General features: G+C 34.5%; 1 protein-coding gene across 1 annotated transcript in view; it reads left to right on the plus strand.

The window, feature by feature from the left end:
* The window catches only part of NKAIN2 (sodium/potassium transporting ATPase interacting 2), an 865,819-nt gene that overhangs the window by 465,756 nt on the left and 380,679 nt on the right, over positions 1–19,384 (plus strand). Inside the window, exon 4 of the mRNA XM_072965826.1 lies at positions 15,844–15,924. Coding sequence (XP_072821927.1) covers positions 15,844–15,924 — 81 coding nt within the window. The remainder of the gene's footprint in view (positions 1–15,843; positions 15,925–19,384) is intronic.

Consider the following 19,384-nt stretch of genomic DNA (forward strand, 5'->3'; position numbering starts at 1 on the left):
CTGGTGAATCAAACATCCTTTAAGAGCTCAGTTAGTGAGTGGTTCTTCCAAAGCCTATAAGAAGGAAAGACAATCCATGCTTAGAATGTTTCAGTTTATGCCAGATAAATCCCTCCCACTTCTAGGGTAGAAGGGGTCCAATGTAACCATCTGTTACAGACTGGCTTTTGGTTTTCTCAAGGAGTGGTAACACAGTAGGGACTCAGCATTGCCCTGTTGCTGGCAGGTTAGTTATTCATCGGTGGCTAAATAAGTCATTCCAGTTCACCACTAGTACAAAAGTTAATAGTTTCAGTACTACTGTATTCCAAGAGCTATCATTACACCATCTATTCCAGTCATGAGGTCCTCGTTGCCAGCCATCAGGATCTAGGTCCAAAATTCTCCTTTAACATCTGCTTTCCAGAACCACTCCAGTTTTCAATCATTGTTAGTCAAGGTTTTCTGGTAGTAAACTCTGACGTGGGGATTCACTTGCAGGTCATTTATAGGGGAGTGTTCTCAGGGACAACACCTGTAATGGACTGAGGGAAGTAAGGCCGGCCAGATGAAGTTGATCTTCAATACAGCAGCATCAGAAGCCTCAGCTGATCCCACGTAGAGCCCTGAAGCTGCACTGGTTTTTCATAAATGTCCAGAATTGAGACAAAGCCTGGGAGCTTTGAACTTTAGCAGTAACCAGTCATGAGTTGAGGATTACTCCTGGAGGTGAGCATAAATCATAAGTGAAGTAGCTCATTTTGACCAAGGGTAATTACTGAGAAGAGGCTTGGGTGTGAGCTATCAAATTCTGGCAGCTGGACAATGATTAGTGCTTCACTCCTAAAGGGTCACCCGGGCAGTGCCCACCCACCAGACAGTATCCACCTCAGTGAGTTCTAAAATGCTTTATTTGAATTCTATTTGTTTCAAATACATGTTTGTTACCCTGAAATTTTATACAGAGATAAGTTTGTCCTGAAATACAATGATGAAAAGTTTTTCAATCTACATATATGATATATTAGAATAGTATCATTTCTATATGAATGTAACACTATTAATGAACCAACTATAAATAGGGCACATGGTTTTACAAGTAATTCAGATGGATTTTCACCATTCTTCACATTCACTTACCTTGTAACACATTGTGTCCTTACATTTACAAAGCATGTGTCTCTGCTAAGATTTATGTTCCATAAACAATGAGCAGAAAAAACTCTAAGGAGTCTATGTGTGCGTTCAATGCAAGACCATGGCCTATTATTAGTAAAGTACTCTAAACACTTGGGCTAAATAGTCATAGATTTGCATACTAATTTGATGAAGATACAATAACTATTTTAGAGCCAAATATAAAACTTGATTTGTTAGACTGATTTGGACCAAACTCAATTTTACCCTAGAGGAGGAGAAAACATTTTTAAGAAGAGCATAGTTTTTAAAATTTTATCCTTGAGTCCCATGTTTAAGCTGACAATTAGTCATTTTAGCCATAGGGTGATTTTAAAAAACAAACACAAGATTGAAAGAAACTCATATGTATAATGACTTATAATTGTCCATTGTTGAGACTCGCAGATTATTTGACCTTGTTTTCATCTTTCTGAAAAGTTAATCTATATTAAGCCCTCATTCAAAGGGCATCTTAGTATTACATGTACATTAAAATATACACATTTGGGGGAATCATTTTAACATATTCTCCAAGGCACTATCTACCAACAACAACATAGTTGATCAAATAATATCAGTCTTGCAAAGAATGTGTCTACTTGATGGCCATTAAGAAGGCTGATTTTTTTTAAGACATACTCCTTAAGAAATGGTGAATGCATTCTTTACGAAAGAGTTCTTGTATAATGATACAAAAAGTGCTTGCCAGTGCTAATGCTTTTGGTTGATACCACTCTGCAATCATTATATCCAATAAAAATGATTGACTGTCTTAAGCGGCTGACATAAGGGGAGAAACATTCTGTTTATTGCTATCGCCATTGTTGGACTAGCCCATGGGCACTGCAGCTAACACTTGTTAGGTGAGAAAGGATATACTTCTCTGGAAAAAATGACAATAAAATCACCTCGCATTCATCCAGTAATATTAGTTTCCAAATTAGATTGAAATACCAATATTGTCCAGATTATAGAGGTAGATTCATTATGGGGTTAGGGTTTAAACCCAGGTCTCCTAACTTCTACATATACCTTTCTATAAAAAACTGATTTAAATAAATAATCATAACAATTTTATTTCTGTAAATCAGTATAGGCAAATTAATGTAGCATATCAAAATATCTGAAAATTCAAAACAAAATACATGTGTCAAAAGTCAGCCTGAAAGATGCTGTTAAATCCAGTGTATTTAACATACAGTGGATTTATAGCACTTAGCCCTTGCGGGAAATTACTTGACAGTTAAAAATAGTTTTTTTAAAAATGAAAACCCCAGTATTAATGCGTCAGGTTCCTTTTGCTGCATAACAAATTACCACAAACTTAGCAGCTTCAGGTAACACCTGTTCATTTATTCTGTCACAGTTCTCTAAGTCAGAAGTCCAGGTGGGCTCAGCTGATTTTGGTGCCTGGGGTCTAAGGGGACAGAAATCAAGATAGTGACTGTCTTGGGCTCCTGTCTGGGGCCCCTGGGGTTCAGTTTTCCTCCAGCTCATTCAGGTTTGGGGCAGAATTCAGTTTGTTTGTTTGCGGGAATGAGGTCCTCATTTCCTTCTTGACTATTTGCCGGGGATTGTTTTCAGCTTCACGTGCTTTGTATCTCTGTCTTCTCCTGCCACCAGCCAGAGACAGCTATCTGCTTTGCAAGACTCGTGGGATTAGATTAGGCTCACCAAGATAACCTCCTCATTTTAGTCAGCACGGCCTATGGCAAAATTGCAACAGTCACAGGAGTGATAGTTCATCATATTCACGGGTTCTGGGGATTAGGATGGGACATATTTGAGGGGCCATCATTCTGCCCACCACAGTTAAAATAAGAAGTAAAAAAGGAATGAATTGAAGAAAACGGCTCAATTAATTTTTAAAAACACACTTTGTGAATTAGTATTTCATTTATGAATCGAAGTTTGCTCTTAAAATTAAAGACTTAATGAAGAAGGTAAGCCTATAACTTTACCTTTATGTCCTTAAAAGCCAGAAATGAAATCAAAAGGACGTACTGGACACTATTACTGCTATCTTCAGAATATCTTTTGCACAGTGAAAAGATGCATAATTTAAAACTAAATTATGATCTTCTTTGGACCAAGTGCTTGTAACAGACTTTTCCCTTTTAAACCAACTTATTTTAAAAAAAAATTCCTATCATCCATGATGATTCACTTTAGCTGTTATGAGGGTAAGTGTTTTATAATATTTAATGTCTCTGTCTTAAATAGTGTATATGTAAATATAGATATTAACTAATTAAAAGTCTAATGATTTTAAGCCTTCTTTCTAACATTCAGTTACTAACATTTAGATTTGAATATATGCTTATCTCTTTAAGAAGCTTCATTTCTCTGGGCTTCTTAGCACATTGGAACTCTTGATCCCAAAATACCGGTATAGCAAGTAGTATTCACCAGATATGGCATGACTAGGCTTTTACTATTGATAATATCCAACCAAGGGAAGACAGTTATTCATAAGACACATGCCACATGAAATATTGGTAAATGTCTATCTTGTCACTTATGTAGGCAGAAAAAAAAATTGCCCCCAAAATTTTGATAGAAATCTTTTTATCCAAAAGCAAGTTAGGATGTTGTATTATTGTATCAATTTTAAATGCTTGGGAGATCTTTATACTCATCCCACATTTACAATCTAATGTCATACAAAGGACCCAAGAGGGATGAAGCTTCCTTAATGTGTCAGCCTAAAATAAGACCAAATACAATATCTATATTATTTTTGACCTGTATAATATATACAGGTATCTGTTTGAATGTTTTTAAACCAAGCATAGCAACTAGACATTTTTAAAGGTTATATTAATAGATTTACCATACCTCAATTGGGATAATTTACATATTTTAGACAGTTGTTTACTTGACTATTAGACTTGCTTTGAATTTGAGACGAAGGCAAAGGGGATAGAAAAGCTAAGAAGAGATTAAAACCTTTCTGGTTGAAGGAGACAAGATATTTTCTAATTTTAAAAGGAAGAAAAGTGGTAGAGTATGCTTACTCAGTCAAAATTCTTAACTGCCACATAGCTACCACATCTTAGTGAAGCACATTTATATCAATTTTAAAAATGCCATTGTTAACTTGCTACTTTTAATTCTTTACAGGGGCCTGTTTTCCTTGATTTAAAATTCTTAATATTTCCATAATATTTTCTTCTTTCTCAAATCACAGATGTTTTACATGTCCAATGAAACAACTAACATTCTGTGTGCTACTTTTTCTCATTGCATATTTCTTAAGTTGAATCTTGTACATTGTTTGTAAAACACTCCATTTGATTTATGTGTTTCCTCCATGGATGCTCTGAAATCTTTACTTTCTTTGGGTGTAATACTAAATTACTTCTCTATTTAGTTTAATATATAGAGTCTTTCTGAAGCAAAGGGTTGAGTACTTCTCTAGGAAACAAGAGACACATAAGAAATGTTAAATAATAATTATTCACTTCTGTATATGAAAAGAAACAAAAATTAGGATGTGCATAGGTTATAGTAGCAGACAACTCTGCATTCTCCCCATTCTCTGCTAAAAGAATCCCAATATTGTCCAGATATTTGGATGGGCAGAGATCTCAGTGGGGTCTGGTTTTCTCTTAGGTCAAGAGGATGAAATATAATTGGTATAAAACAAATATGATAATCCTAATCCTCTTTGCCAGTGATTGGGCTCGGGAAAGTAGGCTTGTGACATAGTTCCACTTAATGAGATGTAAGGAAGTCTGCTTAGTGTATCTGGGAAGTTTTCTCTTTCCTGAAAGAGCAAAGTGTTGCAGAAGGAAGGGATATTTTCTGCTCAGTACCCTTCTGCTTGCAAGGTGCGTTAACTATGTGAGAATTTAAAAGAAAATCCCAAAGGTATACCTCTAAAGCCATGGAAGCATGGAGCTAACAGCAGCCCACTTCCAGACTTCACATATAGGAGAAAAAAGATTTTGAAACCCTAGTATTTAAACCACCTGTAGTTTACTGTTCTATTACTTGCAACCTAAAGCATTTCTAACTGATGCTGGGATTTTTGTTTTGCTTTCACTTTTATCCATCTTACCAAAGTGATCCTGAAGCTGGTAGACTTGAGCCCTGCTTTTGAGATAGTAAATGGAAAGCTTTTTGACAAATTGAAAAAAAAAAAAAGTGCTTTTAAGATGGGAAAAAAAAAACTATGTAGTTTTTCATAAGGAACCATGTACAGATATATTAGCATCTATAACTTTGGAACTTCATTCTCCGCATAAATATTGCAATCTAAAAAATAGTAGCTAAACACCTAGTTCAGAATATGGTACTAGAAATATACATTTATGTTTGCAGGTGGCTACTGAGTTGAACATTGTCTCATTGATTTGTTCCGATTTTCTACAAATGCTACACAATTTATTGGATCACCAGTGTGATATTCAGAACCACCTTTTAGATGACTGTGTGGAGTGTAAAGACGTATACCGTACTGAGCAGGTGGATCAGGCAGAGTTTATTTTTGATGCATGAACAAGACCATCGTTTTGAAAAGAAAATGTGTAGTGTATGTGTTTTTTTTCTGGGCAGAACTTCTCAACAGTGTTCAACTAATAGTTGGCAGATGTGCTGGTATGTTGAGCTCTTCAGGAAAGTAGGGTGTCCAGAGCCCCTGAGTCAGTCACTTTCAGTTGCAAGCCACCGCCTTTGTTTATATCATCTGGCCTTGCAAATAGGACCATTGTCTATGTGTGCCATGAATTCTCTGATAAAGCACAGTTGAAAGCCTGTAATTCAATATATGGATGATAATTGATGATTTTGAATTAATTATTTGTTATAAGGAGAGGGAAGACAACATTTTGAAGTATCCTAGGGTACATTAATCAACTAGAATCATAGATGGCTTCAAAGTGGTCAAAATAGTCATAAAAATATATGCATGTAGCTAAAAGTAATACATTCCACTCAATCTACTGGGTCAGATATGGCCATATTCACTCAGGGTTAAATGCTAATAATTGTTAAATTGCTAAAAAGTGCTACTGAAGAGTATTTGGATTGACATATATTAAGTAATTAGTAATTTAACACCTTTCTAAATTTTCAAGGTAATTATGATGGCTGATAAATTTAGGGCTGCTACTTGTTTATTAGAATTTTTAATATCTTAATGATATCATGCAGTTCATTTTTCCAACTAAGTATTATCAATCCATTGAAATTGATATTGATTATCACCTGCTTTTCTCTTTCCTTGCTTCCAAAGTTAGTTGTAATAAAAAGTTACTTGAATTGTATCTTTCTCTAGGTATTAAACTCATTTTGACAAATTTTTTTTAAAGTCTGTAAATATTCAGGACTCTAAGTATATTGACTACTGCATCTTAAAACTTTATGCAATAACTTCTGAAAACAATAAAACAACTTTATATTGTTAGAATGTTGGAAATACACTAAAAACAGGTTGAAACTCATAAAGCCAAAATACTTCATTTCCCATCAGAGGCTTTTACAGGAATTGCATAAGGCATGTAAGTAAAACAAGGTATTTATGTTTGCATGATATTCAGAGATTAGCAATAGACTACTGCTGAAGCAGTGATATAATTTCTCCAAAAGAGTGGATCTTAATTTTGAAGATAATTTCGTTTCTTCACAAGTATTTAGGGTTGCATTTCATTGACAGGTCAATGGAAGAAGGAAGGGAAGATTTGGATGGGTGTATTAGTTTCCTGTGCTGCTAGCACAAACTTGGTGACTTAGAACAGCAGAAATTCATTCTCTCACATTTCTGGAGTCCAAAAGGCTGAAATCATTATCACTGAGCCTGACTCAAGGCTCACTACCTCCAGAGGCTCTAAGGAGAAATCTGGTTCTTGCCTCTTCCAGCTTCTGGTATCTATAGGATGCCTTGGCTTGTGGCCACATCACTACAATCTTTAAATGTGTCTGCTCTCTTCATATTTTCTATTTATGTGTGTAAACTTTTCATCTGCCTCCCACCTACAAGATATACATGATTACCTTGGGGCTACCCAGCTAATCCAGGATAATCTCCCCTCACAAAATCTTTAGCAGTCACATCTACTAAGTTTTTGTTTGTTTGTTTTGCTACGTAAAGTAACATTCACAAGTCCCAGGGATTTGAATGTGAATACCCTTGGGAAGGCCATTTCTCAGTCTGCCGTTTTGTGCACAGAAAATTGGGGACATCAAAGTAATGGAATAAAAACAGTATTAGATATATAAAAAATTGTTGAATTCACATGATAATTTTTTAATGAATTATATTATCGCCTTGACTGTGGTCTTCAGATTCCTAGATAACGAGAACCAGGGGCAATTTCATTTCCTTTAGTGTTGCTGGGCTAGCCCAAGAAGCTTCAGCCCAGGAAAAACCACTCTTTAGAGTTCTTTAACTGAGATTTCAAAAATCAAGATCAATTAATAAGACTTTTAAATTATTTGCTGATTGGAAAAAAATGAAGACTGCTTTTTGATGTCACTTCTAAGCACGAGGTATGAAAATGTGACTATTTTTCAGTAGATTGAAGGAGATCTTTTTCTCTCACGTATCGTTTTCAGATCTATGTATTACATGTCTACATCTTAAAACCCTGCTATATGAACAAATATACATAAATAAAATTAATATTATTCTTAAGCTGCACTAATTTCAGCTTTCAAAAGTGTAGACTGGTATTTTCTCACTAGCTCTTATGTTTTATTGCCTTTCAAATCTCTTATTTGCATATGTCAATTAGAATATTCCAATATAACTTGATTTATTATTATTTAGTATCGAAAGTCCTTTCAATAGAGTTCTTCTAGCCTTAGGGGTGTAGGGCTGTAAATATCTTTGAAACATTTTGCATGATTTAAAAGGAAGGAAATTAGTTATATACAGGTGTCTTCATGCTGAATGAGTATCATTGTTTTTTCAATCAAAGGGAATTACTTTTCTACTTTTTGCTTCAAGAAGAATAGAATGCCTTTGGGGATTCTGTTTTTATTTGGAGTTGTGTAAAATTTAATAGCCATGTTTATATGTTCATTAAAATAATGCCTGTTGGATATTCTAACATTTATAGTCCGTCTTAGAAATAGCCCATTTAAGCAAAATGTTTTCAGGTATGATTTAATATGTCAAAGTAAACTAAACATTTTTTAAGCAAAATCCAAATTTATGGGAATTGAACAAAATAGAACAATAAGAAAAGCACAAGAATTTAAATAATAGGGAATTAGTTGAATGATTCCTAGCACATTGTTGAACTGCAACATATGTTGCAGAATACTCAGAGACATTTTAATCAAGTGTAAAAACATCAGGTAACAGAATATAGAGCAAGGGATACCTATTTAATTTAAACAAATGTAATTTAAACATATATTCATAGAAAAAAGTATGGAAACATGTACACTAAAATGATACCAGTGATTATATCTAAGTATAGAATTTTCTTAGCTTCTCACTTCTGATGCTCAAAATTTTAAATATTTTCTACAGTAAGAAATTTTGGGGGCAAGAGGATATAGCTGAGTGGTAGAGTACATGCCTGGTATGCATGAGGTCCTGGATTCAATCCCCTACCCTCCACTAAAAAATAATAAAAAATAAATAAACATAATTACCTCCCCCCAAACCAAAAGATTTTCTTAAAAATTAAAAAAACAAATTTCTATAACTGAGGGAAAATTTAATAAATTATTATAAAATGAACTAAAAGCTATATGTTTTAAAATATGTACATAAACAAAAAATCACAAGGACGCTTGAACACATATTGTAGCAGTATTGGTAAAATAAGAAGGTAGAAACCTGTCTTCCTCTATGATCTGCAGCATGATGTATGATTAGAATTGGAATTTTATCAGATTCTGACTGATTGCTTGATCAGAGACTTCGTCCTTGGTCAAACAAATAATTATAAGAGTAGTTTACTTTATTTAGTTATTTCACTTAAGTGAAGGTCTTTATAGCATGAAGCTGATGTAACAGGATTTATGAATTAGGAGACAGTATTTACATCATGAAGCAGACAGTCATTGGTCATAAGATCATCAAAAATTAGAAAATAAGCTGCTTTTGGGGGGGGGCACTTGTGTTCTTTTTTATCCTAACAATGGATGAGAAAGTTATGAGAAAGCCTCAGCAGGGTAAATGATTCTGCTGTTGAAGATGAGGAAATAAAGCGAAATAGAATTAACTTTGAGCAAAAGATGAATATAGTTCAATCATTTTCACCAGGGGTATTTGTTTTGTGAGCATACATTTATATCTATTAAAATATTTTCATGGTAAAATATTAAAACACTTGATTGTTAATAATTCTACACTGTTGCTTAAAGGAGTTGTTTTTTTAAGACATAATTTGCTAATACAGTGCTCCTTAGGAATGCTTCTATCACAGTTCATTAGACCTGATTACCTTTACACTTTTGTACTATCAGCAAAATATCAGTGATATTGGTGAGCTGATGTGAGTGTTATTTCCCAGTAAAAATAATCATACCTGAAACCATTTCCATAGATCGCACCAATTGCACATCGATGATAAACACAAGTTGTTTTAGGGAAGTTAAGTGACTCAGTTACATCCTGTAATGTTTCTCTCCAGCATCAGTTGTAGTCACTTACCTCCAGTTGGTGCTTAATAAATATGAACTGATTCAATGCCACAACTCCTTTTCTACTTTAAGCATTTATGAAATAATGTGGCTGATGCTTGAATTGTACTAGCCATTTGTATCTTCTAGTAATTATGATAATATTATTGAATAATAGTTTTCTAAACTGTGGTAGTTTTTAAGAGAAAGTCACTAATATAATTTAAACCGTTTATATGTATTTAAATGTTTCATTCTTTCTCTCTCTCTCTCTTTCTCTCATCCCCTCTCACTCTCTCATACATATATGTTATACTAGGCTTTTTGTATGTGTGTGTTAACAAAAATAGAATCTCTGCCCTCAAGAAGTTTGCAATCCAACTGCAGCCTAAATGTAGTATAGGAAAAAAAAAAAGAATGAAAAAAAAGGAAGGAGGAAATGAAGGAGAAAGAAAACAAATAATAAAAAAGAGAAATTTGTAAGAAAGATACTTCTTTGAGAATCCAAGAAAAATCATTTTCATGCAGAAACATTTTTAAAGGTGCAAGTTAAACATAATTAGAATAATAGTATAGTTATTATTCAGTATTTAACTTAGTAACGTTTTGCATGAGAAGTTCTCTGGTATCAAAAAAATGCCTAAACAAATAAAGAAGAATTTCCTTTGAAAAATGTAATATTTTCTACTAATACATTAGTCCAATATTTCTGCATCTCCAGACATAAAGGAAAAACAGATTATAAATTTTAAAAACCAGATACACCAAAAATTTAATTTTAAATTTCCATTTCAAGTAATGCTTTCTTCTGAACCATTAAAGTTATAAAGGCAACTCTGCTTTCTCCAGAAATTGATTTTAGAATTAGTATGAATTAGTGAGAAAGATAGGAAAATCATTTGTTTTAAATAATAGCCTCATTTTACCAGAATCTTTTCGAAGAAGAAATTATTTGAAATACAATGCCATAAAAATTCCAGTTTTTCTCAAAGTGGTTTATAAATTGAATGTAATTCAAGTAAAAATGGAAAAATTGTATCTGTGTATGTATGTACAAGAAAATTTGAAAAATTGATGCTAAAACTCATGTTTTGTGTATGTTAAATATGCTTTAAAAATAAAAATAAATATGGACTTCGGGCAGCTTTATTTTAAGAGAGAGAGAGATGGAAAATGGTGGCACTGTCATTAAGATGTGACTCATTACTTTCCAATAAAATGTTTATCAGGCTTTCAGTTTGAGGCACCATCTTTCTGATTATTATGTAATAATGACATAAAGTCATACAATGGTTACTGTACCTTGTTTCTGGATCTGGCCAATATTTTGGCCTATCATGATTGACAGCCTTAACTAACTTTCATGTTATACAGCTAATTTGACTTTGTCATTGTGTTACTTAACCAAACTTGGGGCCACTCACCTGGGCACAGCAAAGCCAATCTGCAGACACCAGGTTGTAGTGAAGGGAAATGCAGCATTTATTGTAAAGGCACCAGCACAAGGACAGGTAGCCTGTGCTCCCAAGTTCCCTGAAGGGTTTCAGCAAGATTTTTAAAGGCCAGGTGAGGGAGAGGGGTCACCTGTGTGATCAGCTTGTGCACAGATCTCTGCTTGGTTGGTAGTGAGGTAACAGGGCAGTGTCACGGGGTTTATATCAACCCTTGGACTCCAGGAGGCCTAGGGGCTTTGTGCACATGGTCATCATGTAGTTAACATCTTCCACTTGGTGGAGGCTTTTGCTTCTGTAAAACAAGTCAGGAAATATGCATCAGATACTATTATCTAGGTACTTCAGAGAGGAGATAAAGCAGAGACTATAGCACAAGGGTCTGCACTGAAGGCCCCAGAGGGACCTGCTCACTTACAACTGGAGCCCCAAATACAACAGGGAATCCGTGATGATTCACTTCAACCTTTTTCAGCTGGTAATTTTAGCCATTTAGCTGAAGACTCAAGTTGAATCAGCCTCTCACCTGGTCTACTTAGTCCTACAGAAATCAACCCTTAAAAAAGTGAATTTCATCATACAGTGAATTAGTCTATCATCACGGATAATATCTCATAGCTTAAACATGAAATATCATTTTTTTTACAAGGGAAGTTTAAGCTAAAAAAAACAGTTTTATAGCAGAAAACAAGTTAAGTGCTGTCTGGCAAGTGTGGTACTTTGTTATCATGTTAGCTGATCTCTCCTAGGCAGAACATCATTTTCAATTGTATTCAAACTGAGCCATTGTCAATTATATCACATCAACTAGCTGTAGCACCTGGGAAGTTAGTACTGAATCTTTACGCTTAAATAATTATGCTGAGCAATTTTAAGAACAGTGTGAATGACAGAGTTCATTGACAAAAGTCATTCATAGGCCAAATTACAAGGGAATGCAAACTCCTCATCGATATTTAGACAACTAAGCACCATCCAATTAGAAAAGATTTTATTTACATAAACGCCACTACTAAAATGATAAAAGCTAGTACAGAAAAGGATAATAAAAAGAAAAGGGAATGAACAAAGGAAGTATAAGAAAGTTAAATGAGAGAAAGTTAATGAGTCAAGTTAAGTGAGATAAAGTTAAATTAGGTAAAACCCTTCCTTTGGATAATGATCCAAATGCAGGACTATCCTCTATAGCATTGGTATGGGCATCTGTGTTTATTAAAGTGCCACACCACTAAAGGTGCTAATTCTCTTTTGTAAATCTCGAATGAAGTAGAGTGTATTGCAGGCTAACTGGTTGGTAATGAAGTATGTAATAAAATGAAAATAATGCAAGTAAATGCTGGATTACTGTAGGACAAATGGGACAAAAAAGAACAAAACTGTTACTAGTAAATGCCATGAAAGAGCAACTCATAAAGTATGATATAGAAAATGCTTTATAATTATGTAGTGTGGCTAATCAGAAATAATAAATTATTGTTTTAATGAAGCCAAATGAAAAAAGATTTGTTTCATCCATCAATATTAGCATTAATGTATCAACAAAGAAACTTATTCTAGGGAAGAATATGTTTCATGCAAGTTCATTTAGATGGAAAAATATTTTGCATAAATTAATGTAAAAAGTATATTTTTTAGTATTCTAAAGAAATAAAAATGTGGAGATTACTGATGTATTACTGAAATAAGGAGAGGAAATGATGTAACGTAATTATCATAATAAAATAGCATTATGTAGTAAGAACTCAACCGTTGAGTACTTTCGAACATTCTGTCAGTCCATCTCCATGCAAACCACATGAGTTTGCTACTAGTACTAAGACTGTTTTACATTTGAGGAAACTAAACTGTGGTGAGACTCGAATATAGCCACAGAGCTTCTAAGTGACCCAGACTTTTGGTCCCAAGTTCTTCTTAATCTCTACACACAATTTATTTGCATGTAACCTATTATCTTACCTATCTTTCCATAAAATTATTAACTTTGGTGACTACAGCATAAATTTTTCAGCTCAAATTTTTAACAAAACTAAGTATAATTTACATTTGCACATACACATACATGTGGCTATAAGTAACTTCGTATGAGTGATATTTAACTTAATCTGAATGAAAATTCCAAATTCTCATTATGTATTTAATATATAGTGAAGTAGTGATTATAGCCGTGGGTACTATATGGATACAGAGAATATTTTCAGCATTTTACGATCTTAGAATATAATTTCAGTTGCAAAATAGAAAAGCTATACCTTTTCTATTGACATGCTTTAATGCCTCATTAGGAAACCTGCCTACCAATGACAAGTTTTCAGGAATATTTAATGTATGTAATACAGTCTGTTTCAACCACCCTTACCAAGTATTTTACTTATCCTGCTACTTTGGCTTTTGGTAAATTGTGCTTATTTGGCTCTTCATTTAAAAGTAAGGTAGGGAAAGTGTGTCACGAGGAACAAAGAACATGATAAAACACTTCGACCAATCATGTTTTCTTTCTTTCTTACAAACACTTAAACCAAATCACAGGAACTTATGGGCACTTCTCCCCCCTTCACCTATTTACTCTTAAAGTAGGACACAGCGCTCCATTATATTCTAAAACTAATATCAAAATCTGAAAAACAGTCCAATCAGTTTATATTTTAGCATTTAAAAAATTTTTGTGAGGTGAATTCATACCTTACAATGCTGAGCAAACTTAGATGTCTCATGAGATCTCTGTTCTAGAACTGAAGTTCCTTACCGCAGCCTGTTCAGCTTCTTGACCCTATTTCCAGTCCACAGCCCTCACCTCCCAAACCCCTTCTTTTGTCTTGGGCCATTTAATTTTGCCCTTACTTTGTTGTCACTGAGCAATGCACATATTCAGCAGTCAGATGAACGCATCACCTGGAAAACAGCTGAGTCACAATTTATCATTACATAAACTCATCGTTTAGGGCTCTCAGTCTTCACACTACATGAATGATCTTAGTGTTCTCATAAAAGCCTGATCTGGGAGGGGTGGAAGGAGTTCTGCTTCTGAAACCAGTTAAGATTTTCTCCAGGTTGTGCCTCATTCAATTATTGACTAACGCAGTGTCTTCTGAGTACCTTTTTTGTGCAAAGGACTAAGTTAGCAACGTGGGGATATAAACATAAATTGAAATAATTGTTTTCCCTCAAGGAGCTTATCATTGTGCACTGGAAGAAAATATACAAACAATTAGACATAAGACATTTGGAATGAATTTGAGGAAACAAGATCTGATTGTAGCAGGGGTATGCTGTTTCCAGTTGGATATCCCTCAAGAGATGATATTTATATTGACCTCTGAAGAAAAATGAAATATTGATGGGTGGTAAGAGGAGTACCGTGGGAAAAGAAAAATTATTAAAGGATAAAGAATAACATACAAAATGGCACAGAGGTGAGAAATATCCTTCCATGTGCATGGAGCAGCAAGTAATCCAATGTATATGTAATCCATAATGATTTGAGAGAGAGAAAACACGTGTCTGGAAAGATAACATGGCACAAGATCATGGAGGTCCTTGAACTATAAAACAAAAACTTTGGATCTCACCATATAAAGAATGGGCACCATTGACAGTCATTTAGCAGAGGACTGACATGGTAGCCTCTTGTCCCGTTTTTTAAAAATTTACACTTGCAGCTTTCTTTCTTTACGGCACCCCCACCACTGTAGCCCTTCTGACCCCTTACATTTTTATTTGGTAAAATCCGTACGTCAACTTGGTCCACCTCTTACGGAAAGCGGAAAGTTCTGTTAAACTTTGCAGGACTACCTTCTCTCAGGATAGGTTAACCACTCCTCCCTGTCTTCCTTCCTTGAGCTCAGACTACTTATCTTTTTTTATAATTCTTGTGTAAGAATCGTCTCTTTTCTTGTCTTTTCACTTGACTTGAATTCACAGAGACTTTATCATTGTTTTTTGTGTCTTCAGTGTCTGTCTAGCATGTTTCCTTCTAGGGGCTTAATAAGTTTTAGTGAATTGAATGCTCAGGACTATGTCTTGGTAAGAAAAATCTGTTATTGGTGAAGAAAGCACACTGAATAGACAACAGAATAAAATCAGGAATAAAAACTAGATGATCAGTGTGATGGGAGATCATGAGAGAAAAAAATAAGAAGGCGAAGAGATCAATGAAAAGAAGATGCCAGAGAGGGAAAGCTGATTAGATGGGACAGAGGCATGAAGACTGATTTGAAGATGACCCTGGATAACGTGTGGAAAGATTCTATGTTATCGCACATGGGGCTGATCTTGCTAAAGGAAGATAAGGGTTCTCTTTTTGACAAATTGTGGTTGGTATATCTGTTGGGGCGTCATGTTTGTAGATGTGTGGAAACCATAAGTGTTCCTCCTTAATCAGAAATGTGGGATACTGTTTCTTTTGTCTAAACTCCCCCCCAAATAATTGTCCCTAAGCAAATTTGAGCTGTAATATTGTAAGCGTTCATAACAGTGAAGAAAAAAAATCAAACTAGAGATAAATGTACATCTCATCCTATTCCCTAGAAAGAAGCAGTATCTAGTATTTCCCACTCATCTTAAGATTTGGTGTTCAAAAGTTCAAGTTCTGTTTAAATCTTACTCAGCTGATTCAAAATTAATTATACGTTATTTCACTCTTGCTTTTCTGCAGTATGCTGTCTGGCTGGTCCTCTGGGTTACGTGGAACGTGTTTGTTATCTGCTTCTATTTGGAGGCTGGGGACCTCTCAAAGGTAATTTGCCATCTGATTTGCCTGAGTCATCAGTTGTGGGTTAACAAGCCTCTTCCTAAGTAAGGCAGAGTCTCACCCTGCTCTGGTCACTTAGATGCACCTCGAATGAAGGTAAATTGAAAGGTGTCTTCCTCTACCTCTCTGCATTTCTCCCATCCAAGACATGTTCCAGTGTGTCATTAAAAAGTGTTTTTATTATGTTACACAAAACTAATGTGAAATATTGATTATTACAATGACCATGCTGTGTACTTTTAAGACATTGACGGATGAGAGATTTCTGAAGCAGAATAGGAATTTTTTCAGAGATAAAATCTTGAAGGTTTTTGAAATCACTTAGTTTGCTTATTACTCTGCTAAAAATTTTTCCTGATTGGACCCAAATAGTAGCATAATAATTCAAACAATTAATGGGTTTTATTTGAATAAAATATTACCAGAGGGATGTAATTTATTTACATAAATGATATAAAATAGTCTAGGAAAGACTTGAAATACTTTTTCATTTAGGTTTCTTTATTTTGTGCTGTCCTCATGTGAGTGTGTTTTTGTGTTTGAATGAGTGTGTTGCTTTTATATTTCTAACATCGGTGGCTTTCCTACTGAAATAATGCCGTTTGTGGAGTTCTAACACCAACATCCTTCTGTCGGAACGCCATTGACAGCATATAAATCAAATGAGATAATCCATTCAAAATAGTAATTAATCTTGTTTGAGACACTTGAGGGAGTTGTAGACTTGTACTACTTCATACTGACTTTCAAAGATACATATTGTAAAATGTTCTTTTACCTCTCTGTCCCTTAGAGCAGGAAGACCCTGTGAAGATGTTGACATTTTTAAAACCCAGAGATGATAATCTGCTTTAAAAGGCTAAAACAGCTAAAAAGTTGCCAGGAACTGCCTTTGCAGGACTATGTATTTTGTGGGGCAGGGGGTGGGGATAATGGTAATACACATTTATAATCTAGCATCCAGGAGTTTCAAAAATCACACTGAGCATTTTCAAGTATGTGTATTTATTATTCAACTGCAATACTGAATATAAATAATCTTAACTTTTTTTTTCTTTTCAATGGAAAATGATGAGGGATAAAATAAGACGTTAATGTTACAGTATGAGATAGACCCAACGTTTTTGGAACCTATAGTTTTATAATCAGATTTTGGACAAGTCCTCACTGTGGCCTCCTGCAAAATCTGCCCTGGTGGATGGCCTTTCTGCGATTCTTGCTGGGCATCGTGTTCCACGCTCTTAGCAGCAGGTAGTCCTTTCCTAAAGATGCCGTGAACAGTAAAAAGGAATTGTTCAAGCAGATCTAGGAAGGACACTTAATTTCCTACTTCAAACTCACATTCCCTCTATGCCAGGAAAGCAAACGTGCTTCCCGGGACTTGAATTCCTTTACCCAGTTTATACATCTCTGCTGTATAATCCACTTTGTTCAAAGAGATTCCTCACTAAAATGACTTATAATGACATTTTTGATTTTAAATAATCACCTCAATAATTGGAAGACAGGTATTCAGGCTTATTGACTGAGTAAAATGATCTAGCAGACCAGAAAGTTTGTTTAATATTAAAAAAAAATGGAGAGAGATTTGAGCTAAGCTGGCTGCACAAATGTTCTGTGATTTTGCTTATTGTTCCATAGGATGACTGCAGGCACAGAATAAAGCTTGTGATCTCGTGACCTTGGACATGGGCATTGAAACCACAGTGAGGGCACATCCTAAAACATTAGGGTTCAAGACAGTTACAACCCAAATGAGTAAGAATTCTTCTGATGTACATAGGCAGGTAATGACTCTCCCGTGGCAATGAAGCAGTTAATAATAGTTCCTTTATTTTTCATCTTATAAACCAAGGCTAGGCTCTGCAGAGCACGTGAAAATTTAATAATTTCCTTTTAACAAATAATCTAAAGGAAAACCATAAAGGGCAAAGTTATATTGTTATCTCTACCGGTTTTTCCTCCCTTTCCTACTCAGAGGGTTTGAGAAAGGTGTATTTATGCCATTTAATTCTTTAGCTTCTGCAACTGCCTCACATTCTTCAAGTAATACAGTGCCAGAAGGAAGCAGTGGTGATTGAAAAATGTACCGATATATGAAAGCTCAAAAATGGGAGTCCTGAAACTGCTGATAATACTTAGATTACAGAATATAAACTGCTTTTTTTTCCCTCACCTCACCAAAAAAATAAAATCATTTGACCATATGAATGGGTCAGTTTGTTTGAGGCTAAAAGAGAAATATGGGAAGTAGAATCAGGGAAGAAATTCTGTGGTTTTTATATAGGCGAAAGAAGTGTATTTATTTCCGTAAAACATTTTGTAAAGAGGTGATTCCTTCATAATACGTATTGGCAAGAAGTGATGAAAAGAGGTAAAACAGTAAGGCGAACTTTAGTCATCCCTTAGAGGTTAGAATTTTGTGCTGTCATTTTCCAGTGTCTTTCTGCTTTTACTGATAAACTGCCTGCCATGTACTTATAAGAGGGACGGGTGTTAGCATCATTAACCAACCTGGTATGTACCTTCAGGAATGAAAATGACTTAGTTACAATAATATGGTACACAGGACTGACCTGGCTGACCTTCAGTTCTCTTCGTACACATAACTGTATAGATAATACATTTTGTTCATCAAAAATTCTATGTGAATCCAGCATTACTATTAAATTATCAATTAATACATTTTAATTATTATACCCATGAGATTTAAGAAAAAGTAAAACAAATCAACTCGAGAAACTGCTTTTAAAAAATTTTATCTCAGTGATATCAAAAAAATTTTGGGATATCATAAATTAGTACATAATATGACAGCAACAAATAAACATATATATTGCATAATAATTATTTCCACATTATTTCCATTAATGGTTTAGATATTAGTGTTGTAACCAAATATCTTAAAACATCCTACAGTGTGTTACTTTCTGGGACGATATTTTAATAGATGTTCTGTTAATGAAACAGAGATGGCATAATTTATAACCCAAAGTGTTTGCTAATTTTGTAGGCAGCTGCCTTTGAGTATTGAAAGTGACCTGCTCTATTGGGTGAATAGTTTTGAGAATTCCTCATGTAAATAGTCATACTGTTCTGTGGTATTATTCTGGTTAGTCGTGATTCTCTTGCTCACAAATCAAATAGAGAGAAATAGGAACTAATTCCAGCTATCTACTTAGTTGAGTAATTTTGAGAATAGAAGAGATCTGCTATTTGTTCTGTAGTTAACGTCAAAGTACATTGTTAGAAGGAAAACATGTAGAACACGGCAACTCACCTATTAGGTACATCAGTTGGGAAAATGAAATTTATGAAATAGTTTTTGAATAGTTATACACAGGATAAAATGAGTGCTCTTGTGGTATCTGAAAAAAAACTGTATTCTGTTGAAATTGGTATTACAATTGTAAATTACTCATAGGCTGAGATTCTACCCTAACAC

Source organism: Vicugna pacos, chromosome 8, assembly GCF_048564905.1.
Source record: "Vicugna pacos chromosome 8, VicPac4, whole genome shotgun sequence".
NCBI lineage: Eukaryota > Metazoa > Chordata > Mammalia > Artiodactyla > Camelidae > Vicugna > Vicugna pacos.